The 22403-nt window shown below is 39.1% G+C and overlaps 1 protein-coding gene across 1 annotated transcript in view; it reads right to left on the bottom strand.

Annotated features, from left to right (window-relative positions):
• kirrel3b (kirre like nephrin family adhesion molecule 3b) overlaps positions 1-22403 on the bottom strand; it is a 314289-nt gene that overhangs the window by 261885 nt on the left and 30001 nt on the right. Inside the window, exons 3-4 of the mRNA XM_037677772.1 lie at positions 20831-20988; positions 13464-13614 (exon numbers count right to left, since the gene is read on the bottom strand). Coding sequence (XP_037533700.1) covers positions 13464-13614; positions 20831-20988 — 309 coding nt within the window. The remainder of the gene's footprint in view (positions 1-13463; positions 13615-20830; positions 20989-22403) is intronic.

The following is a 22403-nucleotide window of genomic DNA, read 5'->3' as shown; positions in this document are numbered from 1 at the left end:
TATATATATATATATATATATATATATATATATATATATATATATAGTATATATGAAACATCAGCATGATTAAACTGAAAATTACAGTATGTTATGGCTTTTGGTTTTGTTGTACCACCCCTACGTTATCTGTGGCCCCAGACTGGCTGCCCTTTTGAAAACTTTCTGAAGGCATCATTGGAAACTAACTCAGAGTTTGACTGTAGCCATCTGTTTCATAAACATCTCTGTTGTGTGTTTAGTGATACGAGCTTCCTAAGCAGGATCTGTTCTTTGAATATGGATGAAGGGCATAGTGATGCATGCATCACACAAAGCGCACCTAATTCAACCCCTCTGTGCAGAGTTATGGAGAGTAAATCTGCATGTGTATTGTATGCATGTATGGGGACAAGGAACAACAGCTTATTACCCCGTAGCTGTGCAGATGCTCTAGGCTGGCTCAGCTGCCACAAAACACCAGAGAGGAGGTGGTCCAGGTGCCACATTCTTCCACTCTAGCATGCTATATTCCCATCGGCCCTTGTAGTTCCCTTCAGCACCCCCCCCACCCCACCCCACACACACACACACACACACCACCACCACCACCTCCACCAACCACTCTGCTACCTTAAGCCCCACCTGTACTAGGTCTCCATGGGCCAGTAAAAAAAATAAATAAATAAGAGCACACAAGCAAACACTGGGGGTCAGGTCTACCAGCAAGTCTCCCCGGGTAGGGAGAAGCCAATTGTGCGTGAGCGGACATTTGCATGTGTGGAAACATGTTTATGTGGAAATGAAAGGAGACATGGGTGTGCATCATAATGAAAAAGGAAATGCATCTGTGCCTTGAGCAATGGTGTTACATCCACTCAGTATGTGGTTTTAGCTTGGCGAAGCAATTAAATAAGTGAGAAAAAATGTAGGCAAAAGGAACCTAAAGGGGAAAATAACATGTTGGATAGTAGTGGAGGTGGTAATAAAATAATCTGTAGGAATCTGCAAGTGCACAGTCAGACAGGTACCCAAAGATAGGAGGGGAAATTGAGGGTTATTTCTGTGTGCACAAACAGAGATAATTCAGAGGCCACATTGACTAAAACTCTTCCTATATAATGCGTTTTAAACATGCAACCCATCGTCTTGCTGCCAAGAGACTTCTAAATAGACAAACGCTCATTACTGTCAATCTGATCACAAAAACGTCATTGTTCTTTTGAAATGACTGAACTTGCGCACCCTTAGAAAATGCCCCAGTCAGTTTTAGAAAGAGGTAATGTCATGATGAAGTTAATTTGTTGATAGTTTAAGCTCCCAAAAGACAAAAGACAGCTATGGGAGCAACAGCTGACAAAAATGTGTCGGTAAGAGCCCTTGGTGTAAAATTAGGGGGTATTACCATCTCTGACCTTTGCCCTTCGAGGTATGACAGACATTTACTTAATGAAGAGTAGTGTTTGATGTTTAAATGCATGAGATGATTGGTGAGTACATCCGAGGCAACGAGATGGCACAGCAATGTAATTCATCCCATTCTTCACAAGAGGGGGGGGACTAGAAACGGGAGAAAGAAAGGAGGGCAGTAGGACTGATCGACGCTTCAGTGAAAACAACAAGATGAATGGGGTAGGGAGGGAGGAGGGGATAATAGTTTGGCCGACAGCTTTTGATCGGTTAGTTCAAAGTGGAGAGCAGATGGTGTTTTTGGAACAATCTTCCAACTTCTCTGTTTGCATGCCCATAGTGCCAGCATCAGTAGTTTGTTTTCCTTTCTTAAAGCTCAATTTGCAATCTCTATGGGTCACTGTAGACAGCTGTTCTCCAACAGGACCAGCCTCAAACTCCAGAAGCATTGGATGCCTCTAAAGGATGGAGAAGCTGTTTGTGGATTATAGCCTCGGCAATATGGCCATATTGTCTGTCTGGCTGTGTGGACTACACCAGGGGAGAGCAGACTGATGAACAACCTAAGGTCTAACATATTGATCATAACAAATTCACGTCATTTCATTTAGAATTTGCTCAGTTTTATGACAGCAGATGTTTGGTTTTTTTTTTGCATATGTCAACATATGAGCACAAAGTTTCTGATGAAATGCAGGAGCACTCGTTTGCTCTCAGATTCTGTTTCTGAAGACTTTGCCGTTGTCAGCTTGATTAAGCCATGAGAATACGTAGCTGAGCAAGCTACCCGAAACAAATCTTCCCCAACTGCACATGTGCATGTTCTTTATTAATTAGTCTCAACAAATGGCATTCATTTGTTCCCCGCATGGCTCAGCTTAATTGCAATGCAAACACAAAGAACCTTGGCTTTGCCCATTCCGTGTGCATCAATTTCAAAGCATGTTTCTATGTGGGCCACGACATTGCACATTTGCAACTGTGCTACAAAATAATAACGGAATATTTTAAATCACACTGGATGAAGGGGATTTAGTGAAACATGAAGCTGGCAGCTCAAACATGCTACTTTCCTGCAGTGGTGAAATCATGACAGTGAGGAATTTTACTGACTTGAATCCAAAGGGCGTAATGCTATCAAATAATTACAGCCAGTTGATGGGATGGGATGAACAAGTGAAGTCAGCAGTCTATCCAGCGTTCTGAATCACCTCTGTTGGCTCGCAATCCCTCTCATTTCAGCAACATCACCACAGCATACTGTATTTAGATGCTAATTTGTCTAACCCCTGGCCAGATTTGTCTGTAAGAACTTTGGTGGGAATGAAAATGCTGAGTTGGATGTAAACCTTTAAAGCATTAAAGTAACGATAAAAGAAAATAATGTTGAAAGCATCGGGTTTTAGACTTATTTAGGGTGTCCGGCAGCGTGCAGAGCTGTGCTCAGAGTTAACTCATTTGGATTGCCATTAAGATGAGGCAGAGAGAAAAAGAGCCAAGCATGAAAGTGAGCAGAATACAAACAGCTGCGAAGAGCAGGTAGAAAAAGAAAGGTTTTTTTTTTTTTTTTTTGGTTAAATAAGAAAACCTCAATTTCTTAATCAATAACTACTCAAGAAGAGAAATGAGACTCTCAATTATCCAATTAGCGGTTCGACAGGCTCAAAGTGAGCCAGTAGTCTGACAGTGAGAACACTCGGTGGATATTGTCAACATTTTTTAGGGAACACAATACCTTTTGAGGAAATGTTTTTGCTTGCTGTCTTACAGAGTGCAAGATGAAAGCATCAATATTAATTTTGCTCATTTACTTTCAGTACAGCCTAAAATCACTGAATGTTTAAGGAAAATTTGCTAGGGATCAACGCCATGGTTGTGAGTATCTGACGAACATAGTGTCAAGCTTGAGGTAAACTTTCATGTTTTCTCATACAAAGCTTTGGGCACATCTTCAGCCATGAGAATATGGTATGTTCTATATATTTAGGGGTATTTGGTGTTTCTCTGTTGCTCTTTGTGCATAGCCCCACCTTCTCCCAGTGTTGCCAGATCTCACAAGTGAAAAAAGCAGCCAGCTCTATGAAAACAAGCCCAAAACAAGCCCAACTGGCAACCACCACATTGTGTAAAAGAGGCCATTTTTAAACAGTATAAACATAAATATATTATATTATTACATAAACAACAGCAAAATTATGCTAAACACTTTGAATAACATACTTTTAAGCTCTGATATATATATATATATATATATATATATATATATATATATATATATATATATATTGCATATATAATTTTTTTTTCTACATAAAAAAAAGAAACATCCTGACATCTGAGTGTGAGTAGAGCCCCCTAGTGGTCAGCCACAGTATGAGTGTTAGGGGTACGCGCTCACAGACATATTCGTACATGTCTATGTCTAGTGTGCACCTGTCGCCTCGCCCATTTGGGCGGGAGCGATAAACAGGAAACAGTGGCTTGGAAGGGACAAACTACCACTCGTCTTTTGCTTTATTTTGCGGAGCTAGGAGATAATCAACTAGTTTCACTCAGAAAGAAAGTCAATACCAAATAAGCAACTTCACGTTCAAAAACAAGCCCAAAAAAACACAACTCATAAGATTTGCAAGCGACTTTAGAGAAAAAAATTAAATAAAATCCCAAAGTTGCTTACAATAAGCGGACTTGGCAACTATTATATCCACCTCGTCATATAGTTTCCTGCTAACTCTTGTAGTATGACATATGCTGAGATATATTCATACAGTTAAAACGGGTTCTTTCATTTTTCTGGACTGTGTAACATACGTGCAGTGAATTTAATAAAATGTGGACGTGAGACGTTAATTATCTTTGACTCACCACGAGTGGGTCATTTATTAACAGAATCAAGTTTAACACATCACACATTTACATTAATTTGGCAGAATATGAAAATAACAACATAATTAATCAGCTTTACAACCAGGAAAACCATACGGCCATGAATTTCCGTTGCTTCACCACAGACATTTCTGAAAACATCTGGATTAATTTGCTAGCAGATAGGAGAGTTTAAAGATGGAAAGTGAAGTTTGTCTACAGAGAGATGTGTGAGGGAATTTGTCTGTTTTAACCAGAACTGACACGCTCCTTCTTTTCCAGCTTGGGCCAACGGTACGCTTGGTCGAAATAGAACTTTTACCTTGCAGATGATAGGTTCAGCATCGGTGTAGAGCTCTCCTTTCAACTCTTTCAGCGTCTCTGTGAGGACAGCTCGAACCTCGAGAGTCGTGTGAGGTTATCCAAACAGAAGTTATAATTCCCAAAATCGTCTCTGGTTCAGCTTGATTCTAATTCAGCCGCATCCTGAATGCCAGCGTTCTGCATTCTGAACTCCCAAACTCTCTGCATCTGAATTCCAAAAACTCTCTGCTTGAACTGCTGCTCCATCTTCAAGACTGAGCTTACAGCAGCTTCAAGACTGAGCTGAACTCTCTGAGCTGAACTCTTCTGAATTCCAAAAACTCTGTATGAACTAGGAAGTGCCCACATTTTAAAGAGCTCTACTTCCGGTTCATTTGAGAGCCTTTTGATTGGTCGATGGACCAAAGCAGAGGTGTGGTTTGTGATGTAAGGTGTTATTAAAAGTCAAGGAAAAGATTCAGATTGTTTAAGAACAGACAGAAAGATATCATGGAAAAACCAGACTTCGTGGCGCCACTCACCAAGTATCGCGCTGTAAAAGTTAAACATGACATTTCTTTTCAGTAAACTTTCAGTTGACCGAAACTCGAACTTTGACACACTTACAAATTTGCTCACTTCAAAGCAGACGATCAAGAAATTGAATCATTACTCTGTAACGTACTCTAACTTGATTTCACTTTGAATTGAGGATTAAGAATCATTACTACTGTTTAAGTAAATAAAAATGATTAGTTCACTTCAACATGTAGACATTGTTTGAACCAAAACACTTTGATTATCAAAACATTTGTAAAATAGTAATGATCATAGAGAATTGTCTTTTTCCACTTGATTAATTCAAGAAAGAAAGTCTCAGGATGGGTTAACCTGTATTTCTGGATTCAAATCAATGAAATGACAGTTTCAGTCCCATATGGTCAGTTTTGACATCAGGCCTAGTCCACTACACTCTGCTCATCCACTGAAACCAGGGGGGTTCTGAAGGGAGCCTCTGTTCATGTTACTGCTCCACGGCGATGAATCATCAAAGCAGAATCATCAAGGCTGATCTTTAAATTCATGTTTTTTGACAAAAATACATTTTAGCATTTTACTTTCAAAATGTCTCTCCTTATTGAAATGATGTTAAGCTTCAGAGCACCTATTGCTTTTTATTAAATATTTTTACAAAGAGGGAAAAGTTCAGATGTTAAAGTAGCCACAGTCTTCCACTTAAAGTTCGATGACATAGTTTTACTGTGACATTAAATAAAAAGATGAGGAGGAAGGTTTGTTGTTTTACTAAGCAATTTAAACTAAACAAATGCCAATATTAAAATGTAAATTTTGAAACTTTCTTTCAAAAGAAAAGACAAGTCGATGAACCATGTTTTGTTATATTTGTTTTTCAGTGGTAATTATATATTTTCTGTGCTACAACTCATCCTGCTGCCTAAAGCACGGGGACTTCAGAGGCTCAAAATGCAAATTATGAAACCATTTATTTAAGGTACTAATGTGTATTACCACATTGTATTCAAACTTTCCATGATTAAAAAAAATATATCTTCTAAATAAAAAGTACTTTAATATTTCAAAACACTATTTTATATACACAAGGCTGCCTTTGTTTTTGATATACATTTTATACTCAAAATGACTTTATTATATATCAAAATAATATATTAATGTTACAATTTGTATAATATTTATTTAGACATATATTACAATGAAGGACTTGCAACCTGTCCAGGGGGTACCCCGCCTCTCGTACCGTTACGGCTGCATATGGGCACCAGTGACCCCCACAACATTGAAAGGAAAGAACAGCGTGTTAAAGTCTTGGAAGAGGAGACAGGCTTTAGGCGAGCTGATTTGCCCTGTTGGCATGCACGCAGCTGGATATCTCATCAACTTGGACTTGATGATATGTCTATCTCTGCTGCCATTTGTGGATTTTAAGGACACATTTATAATTGGATTTTATGATAACTGGTTCCTGCTTTTTGGATTTGGCTGGTTGCTGGTTTATTTACAATCAAGGAAGCCGGCTGCAGCAAATTTAAACCCGAGCAGGCTGCTTGCCTTATGATGGCTTGATTCATGCCTTGAGCACCCAGACTCAAAAGTTTTTGGTAGAATGGATCAGATCTCAGGGATTATTCTCAGGCACGGTCCATTGGTGTGGCCATTTAATTTGGACGTTACGGAACTGAGGAAACCAACACAGACTCAAGGTAGATGTCATTAAGTTCTGCATGTCCCCAAAACAATTGTGTTTATCTGAATTTGGCTCCCTGACTGGCTTTGACAGGCCATCTCAACCCACCTGGAAGTTTTATTAACTTGATGGCTCTGCCCCTCCTTCCCCTCCTATCGAGGAATTTCCATGGACTTTTCAGAGGGGTCCAGCTGAATAAACATTCTGTCATCATTTCAGGACTCTTTGGATTAGTCTTTGGCCGTCCGCAGCACCCCCAGAGTGTGTACGGATCTCTCCAGAGGGAACTATTTGAATTGAGTCATTTTATCTGAACTCTGCAGTGCCTCTGTGTGTTGTCTCTGGATATGCTCACTGCCCTTGCATCCCCATCCCCCGACAACCATGTCAGTGTCATTATGTGCTAGTGTGCAAGATTTTTTTTCATTATCATACTGTTGACCTTCAACCGGAGGTTAAAAGTGTGTTAGGATATATATATATTTTTTTGTCTCCAAACCCTATATGTCATTTTTCACCACATTTTATTGTCTGTCCAACCAGGTCACACTTGTAAATGAGTCTTTGAAGCTCAGTGTGACTTATCTGTTTAAATAAAGGTTTAATGAATTAATGAAAAAGTCACTGGATGGATGGATGGATGGATATTTTTATGTTTATTCACCTGCAGTTCATACGGTGAGTTAAGTTTACCACTGACCTGCTTCATGTGGTGTACGTAGGGGCCATTGCTGAACTTTAAAAAACAGCTGATATTTCAATCTGTTTGATTTTTGACTGAAAATTTAACAATATGTCATTGATGCAGACCAAATCTACTAGAAATAGATGAAATAGAGGAAAACTAATCAGATTACAAACTCTGTCTAAATGCTTCCATTAGAGTGTGTGCTCATCAGAAGTAAAAACTTTAGACTCAGTTATTTAAAGCATCCTTCTAAAATATGTTCACCAACAGAGTTATATCATCTCTCTGGTAGATATAACACAGTTCCTGTAGAAGTTAATATATTTTGGTCATATTTCACTGCAGTCTAGTTGTGTTGTGCCAGAACTAGCACCAGTGCCATGAAAGGCACCCTTTGACACGGGAAACACGGTTGTATTGATGTCGTATTCTGTCACATTTAACAACAACATACTTTTGACAGATGCGCAACCGTGAATCAGATTAGTATGTTCATGCAAGGCTGATTTAAGATTATTATAAAAGCAACAAAAATCCCTATAATGATAATTTTCTGTCTGATCAATTGGTCTAATCCTAGTATGTAAAAACATCAAAACAATAGATTGGGCATCTTCTTCAACACATAAAGCAGAATGTTGTACTTCCATTTATACAGTACAATATTATTCAAAATTCTTTGAATGTTTCCTGTTGACAGAATTTTAGTCAAAACAAATCATTCTCAATGTAAGCCCTTCAGTTTCATGAAAACATCAACATCAATATTACTTAAATACACAAGGAGAATAATGAGTCTATAAAGAAAACCCCAAGAGGAGTGAGCTGGAAGCAACAGAAACATTGCCATAGACTGATGAAAACCATTTTAGAGGAGCATTTTTCTGACCATGATGTACTGTACATCAGGTTGTTTTCACACCTGATAGTCCAGTAGACTCGATTCGGTTGGGGACCAACATTATAGCATTTTGTTTACATTTGAGCTGGTGCGGTTTGCATTCACACTGCACTGTGCAGTCCAGCCAACCTGTTCATCCACTCGCCTGTGGTGGCGCTGCACCAAGAACTACTGAAAGAAATGACACAAAAACCTCTGAAGAAGACACTTCTTCTTCTTCTTCTGGAAATATAAACAAAAATGGAGTGGCGTCAAGTTTTAGCAGTTTTAGGAGTTCTATTTTGTCATTTTTCAACAGTGGACTAAGCATAAATCATATAAACAACATTTCCAAAAAAGTCAAAAGAAACCTTCATTGTTTCAAATCAATAAGACCTTATATTCCTCTCCAGGCTGCTCTTCAGTATATGCATGTCATGATATTCTCTCTTAGCTCATATTGTATGACTTCATGGGCCCAGGCTACTACAACGGCTATTAAGCCAATGGTCTCATTGTATAACCAAACAATAAAAGTAATGGACAAAAAGCCAGTAGGATCACATCACTGTCTAATCCTGGACAAACATAACTTAATGCATTTTGAAAGCTTTTCTAACTTAAGTTTTCTTAAATTAATTTTAAAGTGTATCAGTAAGTTAGCTCCTCATCCATTTAGCTCATTAATACAGAAGCAAAACAGTTTCAGAGCCACTTGAGGATCATTAGAACAGAATTGCATCACTCCCCTATGAAGAACCTCGTTTGGTCAAACCTCTTTTTCCTATGAAAGCACAACATTATGGAGCTTATTGCCCCCACATGTAAAAGCTATACCTGAAATAAAAAAGTTTGTTTACATGACTATATCTTGGCTAAAGTAAAATCAAAGATGTGATCATTTTTAATACTCAGATTTTATGGATGCAAAAGTCTTTGTGGAAGTGTATGTATTAGTGAGTTAGTATTATATTTACTTTGTACAATGTTTAGTATGTTAGCTGACTGTGTGAGGATGGGGAGGTATTGAGTATGTGCTATGATATTTATGTAAATTTGTGGGTTGCAAGGTTATTTTAGAATTTGTAGAGGGAAATGTTTTGAATTTTGATTGTATATAGATTTTGAAATTGCTCATATTTTAGTGTGTAGTTTTTATTATATGAATTTGGGGGTTGTTAGATTGATTACATGAGTATGCAGGCAGGAATACGTAGGTATTCTTTCTGTATTTTGAGTGATAAATTGTATGTATTTGAATGCGTAGAAATGCCCAACCAGGGACTGGAGTTGTGAATTAGCTGTAGCTATATTTGTGCAACACATCACTTAAAGACTTGTTCTGTTCTATGTTTGTGAGCATTGTCCGTGTCAAATAAACTAAATAAATAAATGAGTGGAAGATGAGGCAGAAGGCCATGGAGAATCTTGTTTTTCACACAAGGCAGCTGACGGCTCCATATGAGGTGAGAGAAAAGCGTTTGTTTGCCCTGTGCTGTACTCCACTTCTTGCTTGAGGAGTGGTGTCCGGTCTGTTTGCATTCACACTGTACTTGAACCGCACTGGAGTTTTCTTCTACTGGGCCGAGACCTAGGTTTTTAGGTGGGCCAGAGTTCGCCTTTTTGTTCCGTGACAGGGTTTGATGGCGCATTCACACCTCCCCAAGCGAACCAGACTTTCTAAGCAAACGGACAAGAGTTCAGGACAACAGGGCTGGTGTGAATGCACCCTCAGTCTCAGTACCTTTCAGGTGACTGGCAGAGGTGTTTCTAACTACTAACAATTATGAAGCTGTTCTGCTGGAAATTCACATGTGCCTGAGTGTTACAATAAAAGGCACGGAGCACTAGAATAAAGACTGACTTGTCAAGTGTTTCATGTCTTTCTCGGGCTGACAGGAAGCTCCTGGAGGAACAATTCCTTCATAAGTACCGCAATGGCTTTTAGCTTTTGTCAAAAAACCTCAGTAAGAGAGTGTTATACTAAAGCAAGAAGAGGTTTAAATTCTCTTTCTTTGTCTCGAAACAAAAAAAAAAAAAATACACTTTGTTCTGCCAAGTATTTTCTATTGTGGCAAAAGTGTGTTATTATTACTATAATTACTTTACTTATGGCCATTTTAGTGTATGCTTACTTACAGTGTTATCACAGTTGTTACATAAACTAATAGTTTTTATGTTATCCCTATCATTTGAGAAGACCGTGCTGTCTAGTTTCTATATTGCTTTAAAGTATAGTTTCCTGAAATGACTGGAGTGGCCCTTGGAGTGTCCAAAGGTTAATCTGTGAGGGCCAAAGTCACCCTTGACCACCCCCTAGCTCCACCATTGCACCTGGTGGTGCATAAAATTGCTCTCTTTACTCACCGGGATCCATCACTCTGCTCTGCCACAGACAAGGAAATAAAAGGTAAAAAAAAAAGCCTCCCTCTATTCTTCTCCACAGTGTAACTCCTACCCACATCTTGCACCAAAAACATTGTTTACTTGCATTCCCTGTTCAATTCCAGTCCAGAAAGATCACTCATCTGCAGAACTACCAACAATTACTACTTAAATCCCTCAGCGATGGGTGACATCAGCATAGCACTTGTTTTTGTAAGAATTTTAACTTTCCTGGACCAGCTCTTTGGTCCTTATAAAGTAAAGAGTTATACAAAACAGCATGTTATAATGTAAATTTGACCTCGGCGTAATTTAGTTATGGGTTCAGAAACATGTCAAGCTTGTTTTGAACAATGACCCAGTAAGTGCCTTGGAATTAACAGCCTGATACAGAGAATGGCCTTCAGGTATATTAACAACTGATTGTTACTGAGAAATCTAAGTTTCAGATTAGAACACAGCTTTTGTGCGCTGCTGCTTCAACCTGACAACAATGTAACAACACTACTGCATTCACACTGAAGTAGTGTACAGATACACATACTTTTCATTAATCTTACAATATTTTGTAAAGCTAAATGTAGCATCTGCACACCTTTGATACTTTGTAAACATGCTACTAAAATCTAACAACTGTACAATAAAATGCACCCGCTGTGTTAAGATGCAGATGGTTGACTAAGCTGCATGCAAAGTATTTGCAAAAAAATATCAAGTGCTTGGAGAACACCGTATCTGCCCTGTAGCTTTTATTTCAGCATTTTTTTCTGATCATGTTGCTGAGCTACTGACCTTGATAAAAATATGCTGCATTGAAATTTAATGCATGCAAATGATCACCCAACACAAATGAATTAGTGTTCTGCGTGTTTCAGTCCAGGGGCGACTTAATTTGAGAAGTGTCTCTGTTTTGCACAAACTTCAAATGTTCTGCTGAAATGTGCTGAACCTGTCAAATCTTAGGCAGGGTGGGGAGGGATGGGGGTGAGACGAACGGAGTTGAGAGCCTTAACCTTGTGGGAGACAGTCTGGATCTCGACAATTAGTCTCTGCTGTCGCTTGCTTTGATTTGACACTGTGAAAAAATGTTTTCAGAAGCTTTAATTGTGTAAAGATGACACTTTGGAATGCTAATTAGAGAATCAGCGCCCCTCAGTTTTCAGGGATAAATCAAACGTTCACAGGCGAGAATGATGCCATGATTTATCACAGACACATCATTATACATGGTGACAAATCAGTTTACGTGTGGGCAGACTTCTCTCCTCTGACTCAAAAGCCAGACTTGAAGAGCACAAACTGCAAAGGCTGCAAACTAACGACTGTTAATCATTTTTACTCCTGCACTTGTCTTGGCCTCATTGTGTCGTGCTCGTTTGTGCCATTCTCGCCTCTTGCCATGTACATAACAGAAAGAATAAAGCTGTCAGTCATAATGGTTCTCTAAATAACATTTTCTGCTTTATTAGTCATACTTAATGGTGTTGAAGGGGCTGTGAGTGATGCAAAACCCTATTGTTTGAAGCCTTTTCTCTTACTGTGAGCAGTTCCTAATCGGAGAAATATTCCCCGACAATTGAATCTGAATGTGTTTTACACGCTGGGCTTACTTTGCCTATTTTGGAGGGGAAATGTGGATGTTCTCATCAAAAAAGATCGATAGCCTGTGTGAGGAAAAAAAAAGAAGCGACCACATATTGTATTCTAACATAGCAAGCAGGTAGATGGAACACTAATGGAAGCTTCCATCATTAACAATGGATAGGTACTTTGATTTCTATCATGGCAAATAAAAAAAAAATAGTTGTACATCAATTTGATTTAACAAGATGGCATCAAGGGAAAAAAAAAAAATATATATATATATATATATATATAAATAACAATAAATGCATGCAATCAATATTTTGGAAGTGTATGTTATGTGGGTTGGTTTGACCGTGTTATGCCTTTACGTATTCAACATTTCTCTACTAATCAAATATACCATATCATTGTTTTCTTCATTTCTTACAGGTCTCTCTTGTAAACGAGTCCTCGTGACTCATATAGACTATGAATGAATTAATATGTGTAAACCCAAAAGATAACCTACCAGAAAATCAAAAATTAGCAGGGAAACACTGAGAGACAGAGAGAACTGTCGTTGGCTGTTGGGGCCTCAGGTCTCATCTCGAACCCCAGGTCCCTGAGGCTCCCGGCTCGCACTTCCTCAGAAGTAGTAACTCACACTATCTCAATAAGCCAAAGAAACATGAATTCAGTTTACCAATTGTATTAAATCAAGGCAGGAAAAGGCGCTGGCCTCTCCGATACAATTCAACGCAAGATCAAGGACCGGCAGGGTGAGGACGACACGTTGCCTTACAACTATATTGGGCCTAGGCTCCGCCTTCTTCTAGGAGCGCAGCATATCAAGTGAATACAAGGAGCAGACTAAGTGTGATCTCATTGGATCTTATGTGAACTGACGTGTCAGTAAAAATGGTACGGTTTACAAAAGCCTTTCTGCGTGGTGTCGCAACCCAATAAAGAAATTTAAAAAAAATATATATATATATATCCCTTGACGGATATTGAATCCCTGGAAGACTCTTTTTAGAGTTGCTTGCTTGTTTAACAAGTCAGAACCGGGTCATAATCTTATCATAATCCATCTCTGAGCAGATCAAAAACCCATGGTCACAGTCTAGATAAAATATTTCTATCAGAACTAAAGGAATGCTTACGTTGGATATCAATGGTGACACTGGTCTCTTTGCCATTGGGTACTGCCTTGTTGGAGGCCTTACAGATGATCTGCTGACCAGTCTCAATGTTGGAAGGAGATAGGTAGAGCGTGCTCACGATGCTTTCTCTCCTTCCATCCCGGAGCAACGTCTGCAAAGAGAGAAGAGACACCCAAGTGAAGGAAAAGTCAGCCGTGTGGATGAACATTTTAGGGTTCCAAGTGCAACAGCATGCTTGAACCTTGAAGTTTCATTTTCACAGTCAATGAACAGAAGCAAAACTGTTTTAGTTTTCAGTGGATGTTGAATTTATCTTCAAATGGACCAGTTGAAGTTGGAGTTATAAACAGTTTAAGTGACATACGGATAGGGAAATATTGGACAAATACTTTAATCAGTAAGCTTTGATAGAAAACATGTAAAAGAGTAAAAGATAAAAAAAATGTAAAAAAGACTAACAATTCATGAACAAGCAGCCGCCACCCCCCTACCCACACACATGCTCCTTGGGGGAAACAGAGAAAACCCATCAGAACGTTCTATAGCCCGTAGTTCTACTGCAAAGGAACCTGATATGAAAAGAAGAAAATAAATAAAACATATTTTGAAATGTGTTTTTTGTGCTTCTTTTGTGTGTCTGGAGAGCTGTGCTCTAGTGCATGGCTTGTCATACTTCACAAAGGAAAATCAATCTTCTTTTCAGTGCTCATCCTCTGAGCCCAACATTGTGGAAGCCATCTGGAATCGGTTGGTAGCGCTCAGTAGCTCTCGCTCCGACTCCAATGTTTAGTGGAGGGCTCTGGGAGTTTATGTTAAACAGTGCAGGACAAAACAAAGTCACTGAATAGAACAAATTGTGCGGGCAACATGGTGCAGTGTGGTCAACCCCAAAGTCAGGATCCATTTTTCTGCCATGCCTTTTAAATAGGGCTTTTATATAAGGCTCATTGTTGCTCTGCTTAGGTCATACAAAACAAGAGAACCACGGTAGAAATGTACATCAAACAGTTTTATAACAATAAAAAATAAAATAGAAATATCTTGTTTCATGGAACACTCACAACAACAACAAAAATACAAACAAAAGTTAGGCAGCTATGTTGCATCCACCCAGTTTCTATACCTGCTTTGATCCTTGTAAGACTCTGGAGTGGCCAAGTCTCCACTTTATTAGGGGCCACACAAAGACAAATAGCCATTTATACTCACACCTAGGGCCAATTTAGTTACCAATTAGCCTTACATGCATGGTTTTGTCTGTAGGAGGAAACCGGAGTACCTGGAGAAAATCCACACATGCAAAGAGAGAACGTGCAAACTCAACCCACAATGGTCCCTGGACAGTATTCAATCTGGCGACCTTCTCGCTGAGCCACTGTGTCTCCTTGCAAAGCTTATAGATTGTTAAAAATATTACATGAGCACATTACAATGCCGTGACTGCAATCAATGTTTAGAATAGTAAAAGAAAAAAAAAGGTTGAATCTTGTGTAGCTTTCATGCTGGGTCACGAGCTGGTGCTGTGATTTTTGTATTTCAAGGCACAAACGTGCACAGACACTTCAGGCTCTGCATAAAACCAGTTCCTGGACTGTTCGGCACTTGTAGAACATGACAAATGTGTCTCTGGTCTCCTGAGAGAAGGTGCGGGACTGATGTGTTATGTGTCTCATGCTCTGATGAATTGAAATGTGGGCAGCACAAACAGCACTCTGCTATCCACCTTTATCACTGCTGTTCATCTACTCGTTTGTGCAGAACAAAAGCACTGACTGCAGTTATCCGCACCGCACACTAGTGAGTTCAAACTGATGCTGGGGGTTCCCAAAAACTTCCACAGAGTCCTGAATTCAACAAGTTTGGTGTCAGAGAAAACCAGGGATGTTGTTGTGTAGACGAATGATGACAATGCAACAAAATTGTTATTTCACTTACAAACCATGCTGTGTAATCAGTTCCTTAAAAGGCACAAGTTATCCTAACATACATGATTTTAAAATTTAAGGAGTAACCACGGTATCCGGAGAAAACCCACACATGCACATGGAGAACATGCTGCAAACTCCATGCAGAGCGGTCCCAGCCAGGAATTGAACCCAAGACTTTCTTGGTCCAAAGTAACAGTGCTGACCGAATATGCCACAATCTCTAAGAAACTAAGATATAACACTGATAACAGATTACTTTAAAATCAGTTGTTAACTATCATGGGTAGCCCTAAATACAAGTGTGAAAGACCTCAATGAACACTGGAAATGTTTTCACTCTTTTATCTTTAGAACTGATTGGACCAGCTATGGTCACTGTGTCCATCACAGAACAATAGTGTGAGCATTACTGTCACATTATAGTAATTTAAGAAATCACAATGCAGATGATGAGTTTCAGTGAAGCTGTGTAAAACAGCTGCCAGTGTTTCATTGTGGGGACTTCTTACTGGGTAAAACTTTCAGTCTTTGCTCTGAATCTGAAATCTGGAAAGTCCATAAACAGAGAATTATAAGTTTCCAGTTTTTCATACATTACATATTTAAGCAAATGTAGCACATGTTTCTGCATACAGGGTGGGCACTTGACACCTGACTGCACAAATGATTTAGGATACGTATTAACTGAGAGGAGTGAACAAACAGAACTGTCCAATCACTGAAGACATATTGTATTTTTTGCCATACAGGTCACATTTCTTTGCATAATTTACATGCCCTGCAACTTATACGCCGAAGCAACATATTTACGATTTTTTCCCCCCATATTTATAAACTAATTTTTGGCTGAGATTTGACAGTTTTCATTAATTCTGACTGAAAATATTGAACACTACCATTTTCAGCCACTAGATGGCACTTGTGTAGTATGGCAAGCCAATGTGTCATTTAATAGGTAAAAGTGGCTATTAATGACACAATCGACTTACCTTAGATTGCCACCTTCGTTCTACTTGATTGAAGCAACAGTCAAATCAGCTTAATTTTGCTGCACTGCCCCAGCAAAATACAGTTAATTTGACCACTGAAGTGCATTTATTAATGAAAAGTTCAACTGAGACACACCGTTACTATAAAGCTGAGCAAGCAAATAATTGTTTTTAGGTGTTTATCTTGTTAAATTTCAAAGAAATGCGCAGCGACTCATCCCTCTGCGCATGCCCGCTTCTGCGAAACGGATGCAACTTATAGGGAGGTGCAATGTTTATGGCGGAAAATACTATATATATATACTGTATATATGTGTGTGTGTGTGTATATAATGGCAACAGAGGTGTGTATATAATGGCAACAGAGTCCCACACTTCAACCATCACCTTTTCATTTGTAGACTTAGTCAACCAACCTGTGCCACAGTACAAACCAGTGATAATTATCTGCTCATTATTTTTCACTTTAATAAAAAGTTTTCAATTCAGTAAGACCATAATCTTACTGTGTGCTGTCTCTCCAGCAAAGACAATCTATATTTTAAACTCAACATGTAACTAGGAGGTCACTGAAGCTGTAAAATCATATGACAAGATCCTTTACAAGATCTTCACACTTTAGAGTTCAAGACTTCAATGAAATGCCTGAGCATATATAACATTAGTGAATTTTCTACTGAGATTAAAATATCGGCATTTCTTCTAATGCTTTGTGGGAAAATAATATAGTAGATTCAATAGTCTCTGACGCCCTATTTGTATGTGAGGAGGCATGCGATGAAATTCATATTTGTGCGTGCAGTCCCTTCTAAAGCAGAACACATTAGCTGTCAGATGCTGGGTATGTCAATGTAATATCCTTTGTGACACAATCAGGATTGTTTCCCTCATCCCTCTGGACCTGTCTGCACTCATTAATCTTAGAAAAGGGGGTTAGCTGGCAGCGGCACACAATTCAAACCCCTTTCACATAACAAATTGATCATTTTTGATACACATATGTCCATGTGAAGAATACTTACACCAAAATCTAACCTGATTTAGACAAACCATCAAGCTTCTCTTTTTAAGGAATAATTCAACATACAATCAAATAAATGGATACTTTTGTATGTGCTGAATGTTAGACAGCACAGTGAGTTGAATTTACTTGAATACCACACGAATAGAATAGCCCAAAAGTGCCAGGTATTTAGCACACAATACTTGTTAAAACTTGGAACTGCCTCCACTGTTACTTCCACCAGAACTATAATAATATTAATGATTAAATACTGACAATAGACTGTATCCAGGAAAATATTGTGGTTCCAAATATAGACTCCAGATGGACATAAACCAGTTTTCTAATTCAAAAAGTGTCTGCTTCAAAACTAATGACATTTTGTGTCATGATGTTCTTATGATTTCAACAGGTTTAATGGCTTGTCAGAGGCAGACAGTGCAAGGAAACCTCTGGTCACGTGCACTGCAGTGACACTCCTTCCCATCAGTCTGAGCTCATTTAGATGTGTTTGATGACCAAAAGTGGACCCCCCCCCCCCCCCGAATTCTTACTCTCTTTAGGAAAAAAAAAAGTCAGCTCTTTGGATACATTTCCAGAAGATAGAAACAATTCTTTGTTGTTTGCCACTAAGCAACATGATTTGAATATGAGACCTGAATGTTGTAAGGAAAAAAAAGTGAATATTTAGACTAGATTTTAAATTTATTCTTTATTTATTATTTTTTTACTTAATTGTTTAGGCAGCTTCCTTCATTTCATACTCCAGTTATTTGCGTTTTCTTCTAAATCTACCCATACTAATGATAAGCACTAAATCTTATAAGCAACTCTTTACTGTGGTTCAAACTACTCAAAATGTTTCTAAATGATAACTTTAATCATGCACGTTCTCTTTAATCATTCTTCCAGTAAATACTTTTCTATGAGGTCACAGAGATGAGGTTTTGGATGCCTATGGCCAGAAATTATCTGTGGGTCAGAACTATCATTACATGTGACACCATCAGGAAAGCCATCTCTGTGAATCCAGGACCACATCTGCTCACATTAGACCTCTACATCAATGGGGTATGAGAAGACCATCAGAGCAGATGATTATGCTTGCAAAATGGCCCCCCGCTGCTTTGCAGACCCAAAAAAGTCATCTTTTTTTTAATTGAACCCATTGCTTTTTAATGTTAGGCAATAGAGACAAGAGGGGAGAAGCTCATACTTTGGGCTCAATGACATCCATCACCTAGCAGAGCTGAATGTCTTCATATCTGCCTTCACTCTGAGGAGAATGACAAGGAATCGAAAGAATGTTTCAAACAGCACCTTCACCAAGCACTTTAGTAAAAATTGCCCAGTGATGTACCTCCTCCCAATCAATGGGCTTTAGTTGCTTTTTGGAAAAGGGCGATAATGGGATGAGGTAGCAGGAGAAAGGGAGGACATGAGTGGTGTCCTGTTTACGTTTGGTTTGAATGAAAATAGAACAGAACCCATCTGAGTGAACGTTTGAACTCAAGAGCTCATACCAGACAAGTGTCTATGGGTTCCAATGATTGCAACATGGCACCGGTGTGAACTGCTAACCATATCTGTGTGCTTTCTGACATGGGACTGCAGGTGGCTTCACAACGAAGGAACGCCCACTGAACTGTTAATGTTATAAAAGTCTGCAGAAGTCTCTGTTCGAGGTTTCATTCTGTGACTTGTCTTCATGCATATGCACAATATTTATGTCTGTAACATGTCCTGAATAAAGCACATGCAAGTAAAGCCAGTTAAAAATTTTCACCTGCCACAAGTTTTGGTTCTTTTGAGTAAACAACATTAATGAATGAGAATTTTTCCAACAAACAGCAGAAATGGTAGGATAGTCTTGATTAAGATGCTGTACCATAAGAAGAGTGGATGTCGCACTGTTAGAGCTGTCATTTCTAACCCGAACCCAGAGCCCGGCCCGACCCGACCCGGATTTGGGCTATGCTGGGCCATAATAATAAACTTAATGTGTGGACCGGGTCGGTGTCAGGCTTTTGATTGTGCCAGGAACGTGTGCGGCTGACGATCCAATATATGAAAACAAGGTTTGCCATACAGCATCTGCCGCACGTGGCCATTTGACCGCTCGCTGACCAGCCGGTTGAAAGAAGTAAAAGTTCAGTTAAGCTTCAAATGAACTACTTACCAGTGACCCATCAGCACAAATGGACGTTCTTTCAACCATTGCACTCAGCAGACGCGCGCGGCCGACGACTTAAACATGTGAGATCACAAAATATCCTTCATGTCAGAGCAGGATGCAGGCAGAAGCAGGGGAAGCATTTAATTAGCTGTGACGGCTCTTCAGCCCCGATCTTCTGCCCCCTCAGCCGTGCGCATCCGCCAGCTGTTAATAGTCGGTGGTATAAGCGGTCAAAGCTTAATTAATTTTTTTTTTTTTCCTGTGTTCGGACCTGTAATTACTGTTAATTTGTCAGATTAGGTGGGGTTCGGAGATGATGGCTAGGGGCTGGGGCCAGGTTGGTTCGGATTATTTGGACCCAAGTGCAACTCGGCACACTGTAGACTAACAGGCCAGGATGATACAACTGGCCATAGGAGGAAATCAAAACAGGAAAACGATGTAAACATATTGTCAGTGTCCTGATTTGGCCATCTGTCTGTTTTGGTTGGTTTGTAAAGCAAAGGGGGTGGAGGATGTTCTATTTCCATAATCAAAATACAAACTGTTTCTTCAAAGGAGCATCATAAAAATAAAAAAAAGCTGAAGACTGAGACGGGCAGCACGGTGGCGCAACTGGTAGAGCTGCTGCCTCTCAGCGAGCAGGTCCCTGGTTCAAACCCCGGTCCAGGGTCCTTTCTGGGTGGAGTTTGCATGTTCTCTCCGTGCATGCGTGGGTTTTCTCCGGGTGCTCCGGTTTCCTCCCACAGTCCAAAAAAAAACATGCATGTTAGGCTGATTGGTAACTCTAAATTGTCCCTAGGTGTGAGTGAGAGAGTGAATGGTTGTTTGTCTCGTTTGTCTCTATGTGGCCCTGTGATGGACTTGCGACCCGTCCAGGGTGTACCCCGCCCCTCGCACAGTGATTGCTGGACATGGGCACCAGCGACCCCCGTGACCCAAAATGGAATAAGCGGGTAAAGAAAATGGATGGATGGATGGATGAAGACTGAGACAAACACACATCAAAGATGGGGCAAAGTGTTCAATATTTCAAGAATATTTCACACAGTGCACACTGAGGTATTTAAAGCAAAGCAGTGCATGAAGAAAATACTAAGAGACAGATGTCACAATTTGTTTGTAACTGTTTACTTTTAGTTAAAAGCGAGCAAACGAATAGATACAACATTGAAATGAAGCCCCTTTACCACCACTTCACCCACCCTCCCATCAATCCCTAGATGCACATATTGTATACATATCTGCTGATGACACACCTCTGTGCTTACCTTGGAGTACATCGCCCCGTTAAGGACCTCTCCGTTACGGATCCAGATGATGGAGGCTGCAGGTTTAGCGTTGTCAGCATGGCATGTTAGGTTGAGATGGTCGCCGGCTCTCAGGCTCACCACTGGCCCCCCACTGATGACTGGGTCATCTGGGGGAACTGTGAACAAATTTAAAAAAGAAAACACCACAAGTTATAAGACTAGGGTTTGGTAAAGAATAGGATACCTAATATAAAGATGAGCTGGTGGGCAATAATGTAATCACATGTGCTTGTGTTTGTCTCCGCAAGATATTTCATGAACCATTGGATGGATTTTAATCAAACTTTCTGAGCAATCATTTACTAACTTTTGAAGTCAACCTGATTTAAGACCACAACCACAGATTCACAAACAACACCATAACACAGCCGATGGTCACAGACATGCAGCTAAAATATGGTCTAATAGTAGCTAAGAATATATCCCAACACTAACTGGGATTTTTGTTTAAAATATGACATCAACTGATGGAGTCAACCCTGTGTTGTTGTTAACAAAATGTCATATGAACCACTGGAAATACTATAATGAATCTCATAGAAAGTAATCATTGGATATGTAAACATCTGCTCAAGGATGTTGCAGCTGTTCCCTGACAGCTGGACACTTGTATACACTAACACTTTTGTTTGACCACGTCTAGCTGTGAAGATGGAAGAAAGTCAGTTTTTATAGCTTTCTGAATCTACTGCTTTCTGAATTCTGGCTATGAATCAGGCAGAATATAATAAAAACATGGGGTAATATGCTCTTTAGGAAATATCCACAAGTTTATCAGAAGTTGGAATATAAATCTCTTTACGCTAATTTTATATCCTCCAGGGCTCACTGTAGTTGAAACAATAAAATGAAACTTGAATAAAAATAGGGACAAGTGAAAGTTGTGTAAATGTATACATCTGTTTGTAGGTAAATAAAACATCTGGACCTGTAGTTTCCATGACATACCTTATCCACTGTACTAATCTGGGTGCTTAGATTTTACACCCCTCATTCTGCTCCACCATTTTATCACATCATCCGTTGCCCGAAAATGGGTGTATGGCTAAAATACTTACTATTGGAATTAGCCCAATTCAAGATGGCTGCTACAAAAAGGGCTATTAATAATTTAGGTTTACAGAAAATTAGCTGAAATTGATGTGATAGTAGCTGAGAGTGATCCCTGAAAAAGAATATCCAGGACCTTGGAATATTGTGTATTAGCACACATACACATATTTTTGAGATTCGACCACAAATAAAAACATTCTAGTTAAGTTAATTTATTTACAATGCATATTTAAAAACAATAAGTTGCAATCAAAGTGCTGAATAACAATAATAGCAAAATAAGACAGAGGCAGAAATAAAAACATTAAAACGAATTAATTTAAAAAACATCAAAATAAAGTAAACATATACAGAACAATGTACATATACAGTATATATATACAGTATATATATATATATTTAATTAAGTCACTTTAACATTATTATTTTAGATACTGTCTTATTTTGATATTATTGTTATTATATACTTTGATTGCAA

Source organism: Nematolebias whitei, chromosome 6 (genome assembly GCF_014905685.2).
Source record: "Nematolebias whitei isolate Nwh7 chromosome 6, NemWhi1, whole genome shotgun sequence".
Taxonomy (NCBI): domain Eukaryota; kingdom Metazoa; phylum Chordata; class Actinopteri; order Cyprinodontiformes; family Rivulidae; genus Nematolebias; species Nematolebias whitei.
The sequence above is the reverse complement of the archived record's forward strand: the minus strand, read 5'-3'. Positions and strand labels throughout refer to the sequence as shown.